The sequence below is a fragment of the Drosophila subobscura genome, chromosome O, assembly GCF_008121235.1.
Source record: "Drosophila subobscura isolate 14011-0131.10 chromosome O, UCBerk_Dsub_1.0, whole genome shotgun sequence".
Classification (NCBI taxonomy): domain Eukaryota; kingdom Metazoa; phylum Arthropoda; class Insecta; order Diptera; family Drosophilidae; genus Drosophila; species Drosophila subobscura.
The window spans coordinates 17,378,049-17,395,246 of record NC_048533.1 but is presented as its reverse complement, the minus strand read 5'-3'; the positions used below and the strand labels follow the sequence as shown (position 1 = coordinate 17,395,246).

Genomic DNA, 17,198 nt, shown 5'->3' with positions numbered 1-17,198 from the left:
CAAAATAATGTAATGAGAATGGAGATCGTTCGTTTAAGTTATTTGATACAACCGAGAACACGAGGAATAAATAGCCGCAAATGCTATACAATATATATATAAAACATACACCACATATATATGCCCAGAAAACCAGCAGGATTCAACACACAAAATATAAGAGAAAATAAAATAGCTGAAGGAGCACCTTATGCATGCAGCCGTTAAAATATCATCAGATGATGATTATGATGCATCCTCAATTTGAGAAAAAAAAACAATGCGAGATAATACAAGTAAAAAATAAATGTAGAATTTTTTTCAAGCGAAAGAAATTGAATTCACATAGATTTATTAATTTAAAAAATAATATAAATATACTTCAAATATGAGAGGAGTATGCAAAACAAAACAGAAAAAAAAGAACACTGAAGGAAACAAAAAAACAAAATGAATGAAAACCCCACATACATATATTAAATACACCCATACTATATGAGTATACTACGGATTATTATTATTACTCTTATAATTATTATTATTGTATTGAAGGAAAAATATAAAAGAGAACATTAAACAGCATAAATAAAAAATAAAAACATAAGCCATGTGTTTTCATTTTATAGATTCATCATACATCCGTTTCCATATAAGATTTTCCCAGTTTATTGTTAAATGAATTCTTTCATAGTTTTATTTGTGATAATTTATTTGTGAACTTTTACAAAGAGGTAAACATTTCATACACGGCACTCCATTAAGGGAAATAGTTTTGACGACACTCAAACGAATGGTTCAATTGTAAATTCGACAACCGAACAGGGTGTCGTTAGCTCGAAAGCCTGCAGCACTGTGGGATGGAGGACTCCAATCTTGCCAATGACCACATTGTCGTACATAATATTGGCACAACGACCAGGAAAATAGCTGGCATCTGTGAAAAGGGCAACAAACACGAATCGTAAATATGCTTCCTCTTGTGGGATTTGCTATATGTAGTTCACTCACCCTCCGTAGACTCCAGATAGTAGCCCTTGTCGACATTGGCCGTCTTCCAGGGCACAGAGAGCAGTTGCATGACACGATCCAAGAGACCGTGGACCACCTCGAAGCCGGCGGTCTTGTTGCAATTCACGGCACACAATCTACGCTCGTTGCGAGCACCAACCTCCGTCTTCTCATCGGCCACAACAGCGTCGCTTATCTCGAAGAGCTTCAGGGGCAGCGGCATCTTGCGATTGGCCACCAAAGTCTTGAGCAGACCTGGCAGCAGGGTGGTTCGCACAACCTGAAACTCCAGGGTCTTGGGATTGCCAATGTGCACGGCTGGTAGGGATTCAATCGTCTTGTTTAGCTTGCGTGCAATGTCGTCTCGAGAGCAGAGTGTAAAAGTCAAGGCCTCGGTAAATCCAGCCTGGGCCACCTGTTCGCGCAGTTGTTCGGTGAGCTTGTTGAGTGGAAACTGTTTGGCTATCTGCATGAAGGCTGGCAGTGATTTCTTGATGTTGTTGTAGCCAAAGGCAATCGCAATGTCCTCATAGACGTCGCAGGCATGTATAACATCGTGTCGAGTGGGTGGTATCTTGACAACAAGCGAATCTCCATCGACTCGTGCCTCCAAGTACATTCGGGTCAGCATATCCGCCAACTTCGAGGCGGGCTCATCAATGCCAATGTAGGCATTGGCACGCTTCACCGATATCCGCTCCTCTCGCACGGCAAGCTCAGGGTAGGAGACAACGCTGCCGTCGGGCTGCACCACATCGCATGGCTCTACCGTGAATTTCTTGGCACAATGCTCGGAAAAGAGGCAGACAATGGTGTCCAGCACCACCTTGGCCTTGGTCAGATCCGTGGCTGTGCATTCGATGAACACATTCTTGGTCTTCAGCGAGATCTTGGAATGATCGCCATTGATGATGGGCGGCAGTGAGAGCACCACGCCATTGGCATCATAGATCACCGGATAAACTGGCGAATCGCGAATGATGGGCAGATACTGCTTGAGTTGGGCATGCGTCGCATAGAAGTCCATCAGCTGAACTCCATTCAGCTCCTGCGTTTGGTTGAGGGGCACAAATTTGATTTGTTCCGGCGCCCGGGCTTCATAGCTGAAGGGTCCCTTGATCGTGTCCAGATCGTGAGTGCCGATGGCCACTAGGGTTCGCTTGCGGCATATGTTTTGGTGCAGCTTGTCCTGCAGATCAATGAAGCTGGTGTAGGACTCTTGCGTGAAGGTTACGTTGCGCAGCACCGCGGCCACAGCATGCGGCCTAATCTGTGCCGTTGAGGGATCAATCTTCAGCACCTGGCGCTGTGCCGGAGTCACAAACTCAAACTTTGGTGGCTTGACTCTGAAATTGAATGGATTATTTCGTATACCCCACGGTTCTGAGGCTTTTACTTACTTGCCCTGGAATACCAAGAGACCCGTGACTAGACCCTCCAGACACAGCAAATCGTAACGATTGGCAGGAATATCTATTCTGTAGATGATTTCCTCGCTGGCATCCGCCGCTGCCGCCACATCGCCCTGCTCTTTGGTCAGCATTTGCTTCTCCGTGGTCTAATTGGATGATGCAATTGGTTAGATACTTTTCGGCACTACTGTTACTCCTACTTACCACTTCATCCAGCTCCAGGCCGAAGGCAAAGCACAGCTCCTGAAATTCATCATCGGCTGCGGAAAGGGGTAAACATTATTAGATCGCCAATGGAAAACGTGATTACACGTGGACTGTTCAACTCACTGTACTTCTTGCCGAGCGCCTCGAAGAGCAGATCACGTTTTACCCCAATGGTTGGCATGCTGTCAAGCTAACTTAGTGGTCCAACAGGTCCTTTAATTCAGATAAAATTAATAAATAAGATTTTGCAAAAAGGCCGCAAATCAGTGTGACCGCGGAATTATCGATAAAATACTCGAAAATACTCTAGTTTCAAAATATACCGTAAATATATCGAATGCTAAATCGTTTTCCTCGACTTTGATCTTCTCTTTAATATTAACAGCTTGTTAGGACTTTCTCCAGTAAATCTATAATTTTATTCCATTATTTAATATGTTTTCAACAAGATTGCAAGGTTATTGCTGCTTTTCAATTGATTGTTTGAAAAATATGGTTCAACAAGAAACGTCTACAAAAGATTCATTTCAACACAACGTAAATACACATCTACGTCGCTGTATTAGCACAACGAGGTGATTCCACTATCGGACATGAGCAACAGACAACGACATTTAAACTTACTTAATCACAAATGTTCGTCTAACCTATTTAGTAGATTAAACTAGCAGATTTTTACCCAACATTGTTACTTCAAAATAGTTCTCGCAATTTATATACTATTAATTCTTTTTTGCAGTCGATATGTACATACATATATCGTTTCAGCGAAGAATGTGTGGTTTGGCAGCCCTGCCAGGCACTATTTGTTGGCTACTATCGGCGCAGTTTCGATTGGAGTTTGGCTCGCCGTTAGAATTCGAAAATCAGTAAAAGCCAAATTCCAATCAACAAGGTTACAATGCATTAAGTGTTTTCGACTGTAATCTAAATAACATGCATACATTCTTATGTGCAAGATCAAGATCAAGATCTTATCATTTATTGCAGCCTAGTCACATACAGAAAAATCATGTAAATTATCAAAATTTGAATCTTGGTTTCCGTGTCTTCATGTGATGAAACATATTTGGTTATGCTACTGTATGCCTGTGGGTTCAACATTTGATTGCACAACTTCTAATTGTTATTTAAATGTATTTATCATAATAATATGTCATAATAATTAGCTCTGCCTTGACACTTGCTGTTGCATCACTGCCAGCACCATCTGTCAGGACTTTCACTCGCATTTCTATTTGCTACACCCACGTTGTCTTGTCCTCAAAAAACATGCCCACACACGCTGCGTGTTGTCTTGCTGCTTGTCTTGTATGGATTCCAAATCATCCGAAAAAAGCGTGTGCCAGCTGTCGCCTGACACTGCATTTCCAAAAAATATTGATGCAAACCGAGAGAGAAAAAAAATCGGAAGTAAAAAGCGTTCGCCACTTTTAGCTTGGTGGTGCTGGAGCTGCTGCTGCTGCTGCTCCATCCCCTGGCCATCGGAGCGGGTGAGGTGTTTAGACCAAGGTCCGCAAGTCGAGCAATTAAGCAGCTAACGTGACGAGCCAACAACAAGCCATAATCCATACGACGACCTCCATGGCAGACGCGAGTCAGACGAGCCCGGCCCGAGTCCCGACCCAAAAAAAAGGAACGAAAACTGGAAAAACAAAAAAAGTTTGGTACGCGTGTGGCCAAAAGTTAATGAAGCGTTTAAAAATTAACTTGTGGTCAAGTGGACAACAAAACAGTTAAGGAGAGTGGATAAGAGAGGGGACAGCAGCAGCGGAATGGAGGGGAAGCGCTACTCCTACTCCTACTCCTCCATACATTGATCATCGTGATGGCATTGATCTATTTTCCTCATAAATATGTATTAAATTAGAGAGCTCCCTTTCCATATTTCAATTCTATTGTGGCCCCTAAGCCCAAAGGAATAATCAATTCAAGAACGCCTTCTAATCCCCTCGCTCGCTCTAGAATTTCTCATCAGCATGTCCTTGCCCATCGCCTTGTGCCTTGGCTCTTTGTGTGTTTGATTTTTTGTTTGCCCAACCCTCGAAGAGATTGATTATTGTTTATATTTGTGTGCCCCGGCATCCAATCGGTGTACATATATGATTTCTATATGTGAATGCAGTGCAAACAAGCGAAGGATTGCGGTCGAGAGCGAGAGCCAAAGCCAACGCCAACGCATCCATTCCCCTTGTGAATTGGGGCAATTAAAGTTGTACGCTCGACGACTCACAACTGAATAGACACGTGATAGAACAGGGTCCAGGGGCCAGAGAGAAATTATCCTGCTATCCTTTCCCCCGCAGGTCAATTAACCCCTTCTGCCCTGCTCTACTCTCTTCTGTTCTGGCTGCTGCTGCGAGGGCGTTAAGTCAGACACGAGTTTCTGGTCGATTTATCAAATAATTCGTGGAAATTCCTGGAAATCGAAATAGAGCGATTATCATCAGACGCAGAGATTCAGAGACCTTTCTCCATTTTTGTATTTGTCCTGGCGTCGGCTTATTGGTTTGTAATTATGCTAATTATGAGTTTGATTTCGTTCTTTCTGCTTTTTGGTGGCACATCATTTATCGACTGTCTAGTGGCAGTTTGAGCCTTTGTTCCCACCGAAAGGAACGAGGAAGGAACCTGTGAAAGAGAAAACATTGCACTGCTTACTCGTAATTGCCAAGTACTTGATTTTTTTCACACATTTTGGCCTAGTTCCAATTATCCGGCACACCTTTTCCGGCTGCAAATTGCAAATCCTGCCGAGCCAAGATCATTGATCATTGCGTTAATTTGCTGGGAACACTGCAACTGCAACTGCAACGGCACCAACTAAGCCAATGGCTACCTGCTCTGGCCAGCTTCTGTGTGGTCATTCCAGTCTCAGATTCGAGCGAAACAATTGACACTCTTGCGGTGGAAAATATCAATTTTCATATAATGAAATTGTCACCTTGGCATCGAGCGAAGAGACCTCCCTCCACGATCAAAAAAACTGTCAGCAATTTGATTTTCAAATTAGAAATTTACAAAAAAACATTTCCCACATCCCTCCCTCCCACTGTCCCGTGGTAGCCGTGTTCTAACATGGCCACTTATCAGATCGGCAATTTTTCAATTTCATGAACTGATGTTGAGAAATTACATTGCCCAAAAGGCCAGAGGCACATCGATATCAGTTACGATTTACATTTCACTTTTTCCTATACGAAGGCAAAATAAAAAACATATCAATTACTAACGATCGGCCACGTTGACAGTCGACAGTGTTGCTGCTGCTGCTGCTGTGGCTCCTGGTAGCTGGAGCATCGCATCCTTCCTAGAAAGTAATTTCTCACACTGACCGTTTGGCATTTGTTTGTATTTCATTTCGATTTCTTTTGTCCCTCGTCTGACCCCAGAGACAGGAGGCAAGTGCTATGTGTGCTACTTGACTTCAGGCCAAGTGCCAGTACCCCGCCAGACAGACAGACAGACAGACAGACAGAAAGACAGACACACCAGACAGAGGACGGTTGAGAGGTGCCAAAAGTGCCAATGGCACCTATGGGAAATGGGAATTATAATAAACTGACCTCAACACCAAAAAAAAGAGAACCAAAACCCAGATGAACGATGGAAGAAACAACAGTCCCGTCCAGTCCAGTCCAGACATTCAACGAAATCCTTGAAACCGTTTGAAAGTTTCGCTTTTGTGGCTGGATTCCCTTTGGGTTAAGCGTCGCGGTTGTTACCCTAATTTTGGCTCATCTTCATTCTGGGGTCTGGGCTCTGGTCTCTGGGCTCTGGGGTCTGTCCAGGGCACTGATCATCGGCAGCTTATCTCATCTCTCTCTAGCCGGCGCACGCGTGTCATCCCGGGCAGCAATCAAAGTGATATGAAAATTGGGTTGCATTTGGGTTCAACAGGTTCGCAGTTTTCGATTGCTGATCGTTGCGTTGGATGCTTGTGCCCGTTGCCAGTTGCCTCTCTTCCCTCTCCTGCTGTTCATTTTTGTTTGCCTAAAGGTTAAACGTGCGAATTTCACCCAGAGGCTGCGGCTGCAGACTCCCGAACCGAACGAACAGGGACAGGGACAGGGACACCGTACAGTTTTCGTTTTCGGTGGTAATCGGTCTGACTTCTGACTGAAGATGCACCCGCTCCCGCTACCGCTCCCGATGATCATCCAACTCCAACTTTGACTGCGTCTCCATTGCCAGACAGACACCACACCACACCACACCGCTTCTTCGATCAGATCTCTCGCTCGCGTACGGTACGCGAATTTTGTTGTTTAGCCTAATTAAATGTAATTTCTTACTTCCTTTTCAGCCGAAATAATGCATATAAATAGTATCTTTAGTTTACATTTTATATGCGATCCGTTCTCATTATTATACATTTTCGTTTTCTTTCAGCAATCTCTGTGGCTGCTGCTCCTGCTCCTGCTCCTGCTAAGGTCACTTGCATTCTCAGAGGGTGAGTTCAAAGGAATTTGCAGAGCAGCACTCTCTCTCTCTCTCTCTCTCTCTCTCTCTCTTTTGCACCAATCTTAAGTGCAACAATATGGCAATTGTTGTACTTTACTGCTATCAAAAGACCGAAAACTTGTTAATTGTTTCGCGCTCGAGTGGCCAAGTGAATGGGCATTGGGCTTGCCTATGGGAGTTGGGGCACACTTCAGGGTTCCGGGTAAAACACTTTCCAGGCCCAATAAAACCCCAGACATTGTTGTTCATTCATGAAGTGCATTCTAAAGGGATCGTGATCGCTGGATCGCTGCATCTCAGTTTATAGCGAGCGAGGGGTTCCATTCCAGCAATTGTTGCCAGAGCTGCCTGCCGCCTGCCGCCGCAAATTAGATGCTCAATTACGCTGCTACGAGAATTCCTGTGTAATTTCAATGCCATTCAAGAGTTTCCATAGCCATGGCCAGGGAGTGAGTCACTCGAAAGTGAATCTTGACCACGTGGTACCGGGCTGAACCCTTCCCCCTTTGCATTCACAATCATTTTTCATTCTAGCCACATCCTTCCGCAAAATGTTCTCACACTTGGTAGACGCTCTATGCCGCGCTCCGTTCTGCTGGTAGACGCCCAAGGATCGCTGCTCGGGATCGGCAATCGAAATCGGAAGTTGAGCAACAGCAGGGAAGGAGCGGGAGCAGCAGCAGCATCTCACTCTCCCTCCCTCCCTCTCTTGCTCAATGTTGTTTCAAAATTTTCAAAATCTTATTAAAAATTGTTGTTATTTCTTGCATGGCCGTGGCCTTTTTTCCGTCTTTTGTGTGTGCGTCTTGCGTGGTTTCATTTTCGTTTTTCGTTTCTTTTTATTTTTTTTTTTTATTGCTTTAATCATTTTTATTTTGTGCGGCTTCCGTGCCACCTGTTATGGTTATGGCCAAGACCAGGAGAGAGAAGTCCTTTCGAGAGCCTTTTTGATTTTTCTCAAGTGATTGCGTAGTTTTCATCTGTTTTCCTTTGTTCCAACTCCAACGCAGTGTTTCAAATTTGAATTAACGTGGGACCCTAAACCCTAAACCCCTTGTCTCTTCCCTGTCTCACACAATGGCCATCACAATTTGTCGATCGATTATGACTCTCACTTCCGACTCGACTCGGAAACGAAACGAAACGAGGGTGGAACGAACCAATAAGCTCCATTCCATGGCATGAAATTAATTCTTGATTGCAAGATTAATGCCATCATATTAGTCAAATTTTGAATGATCTGAACAGTCATAGACATCAGGACTGGCGCCAGGCAGTTGCCAAAGATCACCTCAGATTGTGATCGGTTCGAGTGTTGGCAAAACAAGACCCTGGCGCACCGAAACCGATTGCGGCATCAAAGTCGGTTTGCCGTGCGACAAAAATTGCCCAGCCATGCTCCGAGAGCGATCCAAATCTAAACAGATCTGCGCTGAACCTTGAGCTCTAGCTGATAACCATCAGTATGTGCAATCTATAACAAAGCGCCGGGCACAACAGGCGGCTGAATTGGCCCTTGGGCGTGCCCAAACAATGACACAGTGGGCGCTGCAAGGGTCCTGCACCGAAGAGGACATGTCCATGGGCATGGGCATCAACGTGTGTATAATCTAGTTTTAATTTTCATGGGAATTAACCCATGCCAACAGCAATTTGCCGCCACTCGTTCGAACAATGTGCAATTTATGCGATATTTGTTTAACAATTTTTCGAACAGGTCCTGTGCCCAGTGTCCTGTGCGAGGGATTGATGGATGGACATGAATGCATCACTCCTGCCCCCATCCCATGCTACGTATCCCCCGGTATTTGCTTCCATTTGAAGCCTTCGTATTTGCTTTGATTTCCACTTGACTTTTTATCGCTGCCGCTCGAGCGAATGTACATATGATATTTTTGCATTTTTTTCAATTGCTTCAGCGCCCATAGAATGCTCCTGCCCCTGGGGCGCATGTGTGGTCAATATTTGCAGAGCCAAGTCAAACAGTTGGGGGCTGAGCCGAGCCAGCGAGTTGGCTCGATGGGCGAACAATGGTCATGAACGTGGACCCCGGCTGTCGCTTGTCGCCTGCCTCGACTTGGGCTCTGGCATTTACATATTTAATTTGCCTTTAATGAATTTTCAATTTGACAATTGCCAAAATGCCGCACACGAATCCCGTTTTGGGGCCACCCACATTGACAGAGAGCAGATCTGGATGAGGAGCTGGAGCTGGAGCTGGAGTTCTGCTGAGGATCTGCACGCCATGCAGCGCCGTTGCATGTCCAAGTGCCAAGCGCAACCCCTTTCGCTTTTGCTTTCTTACTTGTGGGACGCAGGACGGAGTGTTAAATGCTAATAAAATAAGTAACATACAAATTTTTCAATTTCAGTCAACAAAAAAAAGCAGAAAACAAAAAGGAACTGGGCCGCAGAAGCAGTTGGAGCTGAAGCTGAAGCTGAACACTTTCACGGCCCAGAGCGACTTGCTAATGGGAGTCGTTGACGTGCGCCTACTTTTCTTCTTGGTTGCTTCTTCAGCGCCTACACGTTCCGTTCCGCATGCCAGAGGAGAGGACTCTGGAAAAAGGGTAACAAAATGCAGCAGGAATCCATGAGCCATTATGTTTGGCAAAGGGAAAAAGCTAAGAGAGAAAAGTAGCAACTTAATTGGCAGATATTAATAGGGGAAAATATATAAGCTGAACCTAAGTTGCAGTTATTATTCGATTTAAATGTTGAAATCTGGGTTAGGGCATTTATGCTTCCATATTACAGCAGTCGTTGGCTTCAATTGCTTTTGTCATGCGCTTACTGGAAGCTGCTCCACATCAGCAGCAGCAGCCCCAGCCTCACTCCCAGCTCTGTTGCCTTGCACAAGTTGCATTTATGTACATTGACATGAAAGGAACGGCCCGTTATCATGATAATGATGCCAATGATGTGAGGCTGGGAATGCTTCGATTTCGTCTGGCAGTATATGGGTCCTGCACGGCGCATATCAAGCAGCTACGAGGAGGCATCGATAACTGACAGGCACGCAAAGGCGCCCATACAAACCGACTAAAGAAATAAAAAAAAAAACTGCGTAAACTCTTTGTATTCTCTGCCCACTAAACTGGAGTGGAGGGTGACCAGCACGTGTACTGGTGGTTGAGGCAATGTAAATGTAAATTTCAAATCGATATGCAAGAGTTTAGTCAACTGTCGGATGCCCGGACATCAGCTAATGCCGATAAGCATTAAGTTTACAACTAGCCAGAGAGAGGAGAGAGAGATGCGATCGATTCCTGTGACTCGTACTCGTACATTGCAGGTGTAACCGAGGGCGTCACTTGCACAACTGTCGTGGCCGCAACAGGCTCGTAAATTGCACAGGACATCGTTGGACATTCATGGTTGGTTAGGGGCATCTCGGAGTCATCGATGGCAGGCAGGACGACAGGTTTACCTGTTCGTCCAATAAATTCAACGCTCAGCGCTTGGGTTGCGGTTTGTTGTGTGACATTTTTATCTAATTGACAGCGTTTTTATTGCCTGTTCTGCCTGCCTGTTGCCTGCCGATGTGCAGATGGGATAGCGCTGAACCACCAAAGGAACTCGGCGCTCCTTGGGGCGTGCTACTAGTCGCAAGGGTGGGCGCGGGACTTCAAAGATTGCGCGGGAGTCAGTCGCAATGCAGCAAATGTAATACGTATTATGGATTGCATTATGATTTCCAGCGAATCATTAAGGACCCGTGGGCGGGTCTTTCGCTGGCATCGAATTGAAGGACCACCATGCGAGTCCTTTTTCGCTGTGTCATTCCCGGGGACTACAACTAAATTCCCTTTTCATCATCATCGAAGGTAGCCCACCGATCGCAGGAGTAAGTATTAATTGCGAGGCGCTAAAATGTTAACCTAACTCCTAGTTTGTGTCGGGCACGCTTATTAGCGATGGTTTTCGTGTCCATCCAAGCGTGTCCTTGGCGCTGCTCTAACAAGCTAGCGCCGACGGCGCCTTGACCCTTGTGGCAAGTCCTTGGAACAGGCGTATCAATTGGAAAATTTGCCAAGTTGTAATAAACAAGATTTTTCATTGCGATATTTGCCACGGCCTCGTACGATCTTTAGTCGGCATGCCGAATCGCCTCTCGGCGGTGAATTTGTAAAGGTTTATCCCGAGGCAATCGTACCTGCACAGGTAGTTGGGTTAGGTCCTGCCCTCTAGCCGATTTAGATAAGATAATAATACTCATAAGGCTCTCTCGGCTCGCTCTGCCATTTGGTGCTGACAAATCATTGACGATGGTCAATCCAATGGGATTTTTGGCAAATTTTGGCATCACTTTGCGGTCGGCCCTAATCCTGTTTTGGGGATTGTTTGTCTTTAAGTTCTGTTTGCATTTCCGCCCATTCCTGTTCCGGGTTGGCAAGCGGCAAGCGGCGACCAAAACCCTATAATCATCTTGTTAGCGGCTTTAGATACACCAATTGATAGCGACTTTTTTTCTATTTCATGGTCGCCATTTTACAGCCGCATCCTATGAACGGACAACAACAATTAAATATATAATAAAAGATGTACATACATAGATCCTGTTCTTGGCGGAAACAAATTTGATAACGTCGCCACTATAAAACTTCTGCTAGTCACAGTGCTGATGGGAACCAAAGAAGATCCAGAGCCCGTGGCCATCACAATGTGGTGGGTGTCTGCTGCAGGACATGGAAACGAACGAAGGCAGCTTCAATGAGCTTTATATGTAAGTGTTATAGGATGACTGTATTAATAAACCGAACAATGAAAATTGCATAAATTATGACCTAACTCCATCTTCCTTCTTCAACTGAATTAACAGGTTATTTCACATCAAAGTGAAGCTTCATTGTCTTTATCTTCTGAAAACAATTAATAATGTATGACAAAGAATAAATACTTTGTGTTTGAATTGCTCGCGCATATTGTGTATGGTTTCTGTCTGTCTCTTAAATACTTTCTAAATGTTAGCCGCATTTGAACCAATGAAAACAGAGAAAACATTTTTAGCCAATCAAAATCAAGCAACCGAACAAAGAGCAAGTAAAAGAGAATAAAAGAGAACAACACGAACAAACTTAATGCACGACAAATACAGTTGCAGCTTCGCTTGGTGCTTGCATGGCTTTTTGTTGTTGTACATTTTAAGCTTTTCAGTGCAATGCTTTGCTTTTTTTTCTCGACTAAATGTTGCTTTTGCTCTCCTATTTTTCGTGCATTCTCTTGGAAAGATTCTCTAATAAATAATTTTGATAAAACATTATAATTCTGTGTACTCCAGCTATTAATATGTATTGTATTTTAATATGTTTTGTGTACGATTACGGGCACGTGCTGCCCCCAGTCCACAACAAGGTTCTGACCGGCTTCGGGTCTCGTCGCACGAACGAAGTCTGCAGGCAGGCAACTCGTTTTTGTTACCTGTCCCTTACCTGCGGAGTGGCGTGGTGGTGGGTTCGTTCGTTCTCAGAGTATAAATACGACCGCCAGGATGTGAGGCCAGTCAGAAACTCGTCAGCCAGCATCCGCAGCGAACGGTTCATCATATTTTGTGCACATAAATTAATCCACATCCACATCAACCATGTCGTCCAGTGAGATTTATCGTTACTACTACAAGACATCCGAGGACTTGCAGGGCTTCAAGACTGCAGCCACGGAGCCCTACTTCAATCCGATGGCCGCCTACAGTCCGGGCATGACTCACTACCAGTTCAATGGCAATGCCTTGGCCAACTCCAGCAGCTACTTGGCGGGCAACGGCTTCATCAGCTTTGAGCAGGCCAGCTCCGATGGCTGGATCACTTCGTCGCCGGCCAGTCATCGCTCCGAGAGTCCCGAGTACGTGGATCTCAATACCATCTACAACAATGGCTGCCACATGGGTCAACACCAGGCGCAGCAGTACGGATTGAGCCTGGAGCAGCCACAAGCAGCAGCAACAGCCACAGCAGCGTCCATTGCAGAAGTACCGTTAGCTCCCGTAGCTACAGCGGAGGTCATGGGCTCCTCCAATGTGGGCACTTGCAAGACAGTGCCAGCGCCTGCCGCCGTCAAGCCCAAGCGCAGTTACACGAAGAAGAACCAGCAGACAGCCTCCGCGACAGCCACAGCCACAGCCACCTCCGCATCCACCAGCAGTGCCTCCAGCTCCACGGCCGCAGCTCCAGCTAATCTCTACGCTGATGACTTCCAGAGCTTTGACTTTGACAACTCCGCTCTGTTCGATGACAGCGTGGAGGATGACGACGATCTAATGTTGTTCGGCAGCGGCGGCGAGGACTTTGACGGCAACGATGGCTCCTTCGATATGGCCGATGGCGACAGTGAAGATGCCTCTGGATCCACACCCGGCAAGAAGCGTCGCAACAAGAAAGTCTCACCGGTGGTCAAGCGTAAGCGTCGCCTGGCAGCCAATGCCCGGGAGCGTCGTCGCATGCAGAACCTCAACCAGGCCTTCGATCGTCTCCGCCAGTATCTGCCCTGTCTGGGCAACGATCGTCAGTTGTCCAAGCACGAGACCCTGCAAATGGCCCAAACCTACATCTCAGCGCTGGGTGATCTGCTCCGCTAAGTGCGCTGACAGCAGGACACCAAAGTTATGTTAGTTATCCAGTTGGTTGGAGCCTTGCCAAATGTTGTACCTATAACACCTGTAAATAGCCCCCCCCCAGTAGTGGTAAATTATCGCTTGTTTATAGTTTAGTTAATTAGTTTAAATGGAAGACAATGATTAAGACAAACACACAAAAATAAAAAACAACAAGTAATACATTTAATTTGTTGGTGTACTAAATTTATGGGAGATTCTGGGAAGGAAAGGGAATAATATTTTACAAGACATTTATGCTAATCGATCAGGTAAATCCATATCCCAGTGGTTATACTTTGTATATACATAACTCTACAGAGTAATCCACCATTCGATCATATTCGATCTGCTTTTCCACTTTCCAGCATTTGTTTTGCTCCTCTACAGACTTCATCCTCCTCCACGCTTATCTGCCCGGGGGCATCAATTCTCACACAGTCGCTGGCTATTGAATTAAACTTTATTATATGGGGTAAGGTGATCGATTTGGCGCTTCGCGATCAATTTGTAGACAGTTCGACAAAATTAGGGCCTGCCCAAAACAAATACGAGAACGATCCTCATCCCAACCGTCAGCGGTCCCCAGAACAGTATTGTGCCAAATAATTACACGGCACGGCGCGCCAGAGTGTAGCTGCCAAATTAAGTTAAGTGTTGGGATGATCTCCTTTCAGCAGTCGCAGGAGTCGCAGGTCGCATGCAATGCTCTCCCGAAAATCAAGCGCCGCCACTCACAAATCGTTTAAAGCGAACTCTTCGATCGATGATCGTTGCTGGCGGATAAGTCAAGCCAACAGAGGGAGAGGGGACGACTAAGCCAATCCAAGTCTTAAGCCAACCGGCAAGGGGATTCATTCAGCAGAAAGCAGAGCAGCAGCCGATTCGACAGCCAGCTAGTCAGTCAGTCAGTCAGTTAGTCAGTCAATCATTCGGAAGATCCAAAACCAATTTGTTGATAGCGCGACTGCTGACGATCGACTACCTTCCGCTCCCCCAGGATCATCTCGTACTATGGGAATTGGAGCGCTTGTAGGCGGCAGACAAGGGTCAGGCCAGTGGGCAAGGCAGGTCAGGGCAGGGGATGGAGTTGGGTATGGGCAGTGACCGGATTTCGTGGGTTGTTTCTGTTTGTTTTATAAAATCATTTTCGGGCGTCGCCCGCAAAGCTTTGGGGATATTGGGTTTACCGGGGATTTAGGGACTTCGGACCTCATAATCAAAATGAAATTCACATAATTAGTTAGCGGCAACGGCAGCGGCAGCGGCACCGCCGTCTTCGACAGGGATTCGGCTTCGTTAAATTGTTAATGACTTAATTTAGTGGTCGCGAGGTGCGGGCGTCTCCCCAGGGTCCACGGCAATTATAACTATTTGTATGCGGATACCCTCGATATCCTGCCGCGATCCCTCGCTGCCTTGCTGCCTCGCTGCCTCGATCCCTGCTAAGACTCGCTCGCCTCTTGTTAGCGACAATTTACGGCGTCGAACGCTTCCGCACAAAGCGTTGCCGTCAATTTGTCAATTACACAAATTGTTTGGGTCCCATGCCCCCGACCAGAGCCGACTCGACACACAACAAAAGATGCGACTCGAATTCGACTCTTCCTGCCGTTCGGAGCTTTGTGCAACCGAGCTACGTGAATATCTCCCTGCCACTGCCACTGACAGTGCCACTGAGACTGCCACCTGCATGCAGCTGCACAGATTCGGATCCAGCTTCCAAAATGCAACTGCCTGCCAATACAATTAGTTAGAATTCATGAATGGGATCTCGACCCCAGCTCAGCTTTTGGCAATGCCGCCGCCAACAACCGCAGCAGGACCAGACACTTGCAGGAGCAGGAGAAGGTGCAGGAGAGCAGGAGAGCAGGAGCAGGAACAGCAGGAGTGGAGTGGTGGGAGCAAAAGTCACAAAGCAAAGTCAAGTTGCCTTGCATGTCTTTGTCAATTTATAGACAGCTTGCCTGAGCATTATTAACACGTATTATTATGCATTCGATGTCCGTTTCGTTTCGCTTGTGGTTCGCTTCGGCTTTGGGGTGCGCATTCTGTGGAGGATCCACATCCACATCCACATCGACATGGACATCGACTTGTCGGCAACGGACTGCGGCACGGCACGTATGAATGGTCACAAAATTTGTCATGTCGATAATTGGCGAGCTTTATTTTGAGGTTCTTGAGGTCGCATTTTGTACATTTTGTATAACTCTCCGTGGAAGCATAAAGCATAAGTAGTGCTCGTAAGTGTATCTCCATCTCCATCTCCATATGTATCTGCGTTAAATAAGTTAATGAGCTTTAACACCATCAATTTGTCACTTCTTGTTAGTGTCGCCATGGGGCAGGATCGGAGTTTCAGTGATACAAAAACGACAGCTTGGGCCTCGCTTTGTGGTACTTGCGAAATGGACTTGTTAAGTGCAGATTTTGAGCTGAAGATGTTCGGCATTTATATAAAGTTTTTATTGGCCAATGATACCATTTTAAACTGTAGCTTATAATCTAGTTGTAGCTCTTACCTTACATCACAAAAAAATGTTCTACAGGTAGTCCCAGCCAATGCATTGTCCTCCCTCAACCTTTAAACAATTTTTAATTGCGGTTTTGCCATCGATTTAAAATTATTTGTATTTTTCTTTCCTTTTTTTATGCCATTTCCTTTTGGATACAAAAAGATTTTCTCATGCCTTTTTGGGCACATTTTCTATCAATTTTGAAAGGACCAAAACCACAAGTATTTTATTTTTGTATCTTTTCTGGCTATTTTGATTGCGCCTTCGACTTCAAGTGCAGTTTCCGCTTCCGCCGATGTGTGTTTTGGCATTGTTGTGTGAACATTTTGCGCTGATCCTTTAATTGTTGCGCAAGACTCCAGCAGCCCAAAAAATTATATCCGAGGTTGGGTGATTGATGCGAGTTCTGGTCTCAAGTCCCTGGGATAACCTGAGCTGAGTCGTTCTCCCCCAGCACAAGTCGCGTGTGTGGATCTCGGTATTGCTTGGTTTTGGGCAAACTCAAAGTCCAGGCCAAATGAGCGCAATTATTAAGTCATAAAACGAACAGCGTACAAATGCCTAAAGTCTGTAATTAGCGACACCAAATCACGCCAGCCACGCCCACGCACAGTCGCAGTCCCACTGCCAGGCATTGTGTGCGGTCCTCAGAAGAGAGTAGAAATTACCTGACTGGAGAGAGGGAGTGAAAGTAGCGGAAGGACTCTCTCTATTAAAGGTTTATTTTGGGAAGTTTGTTTAGGGAAGTTTTGGCCCAAAGTGGAAGCAAAAACAGAGCGTAGCGGCAATTAGTCAAACGATTTGCTATGCATCTCCCAACCATCCATCCATCCATCCATCCATCCATCGCCCATCAATCAGTGCGACGGTGCAGGATCCGATTACCGTTTACCGATCATCATCATCCTCATCGTCGGGAGCACTAACAGATTTCACCGTTACCCGTTTGACAAATAATTCGCACGGCCAACGGTACAACGGGCTCTGCTCGAGATCTCTCTGGGTAACTCAATTAGCCAC

At 45.7% G+C, this 17,198-nt stretch overlaps 2 protein-coding genes across 2 annotated transcripts; one reads left to right on the top strand and one right to left on the bottom strand.

The window, feature by feature from the left end:
* Positions 1 to 662: 662 nt before the first annotated feature.
* On the bottom strand, positions 663 to 2,882 carry LOC117899567 (phenylalanine--tRNA ligase beta subunit). Its single transcript, XM_034809677.1, has 5 exons — positions 2,730 to 2,882; positions 2,604 to 2,659; positions 2,388 to 2,545; positions 988 to 2,333; positions 663 to 913 (listed from the first exon to the last, which is right to left on the bottom strand). The coding sequence occupies exons 1-5, from the start codon at positions 2,785 to 2,787 to the stop codon at positions 762 to 764; spliced, it is 1,770 nt and encodes a 589-aa protein (XP_034665568.1). The 5' UTR covers positions 2,788 to 2,882; the 3' UTR covers positions 663 to 761.
* A 9,711-nt stretch (positions 2,883 to 12,593) lies between these two features.
* Positions 12,594 to 13,820, top strand: LOC117899569 (protein atonal). The gene has a single exon (XM_034809682.1). The coding sequence runs from the start codon at positions 12,655 to 12,657 to the stop codon at positions 13,642 to 13,644; it is 990 nt and encodes a 329-aa protein (XP_034665573.1). The 5' UTR covers positions 12,594 to 12,654; the 3' UTR covers positions 13,645 to 13,820.
* Positions 13,821 to 17,198: the final 3,378 nt, after the last annotated feature.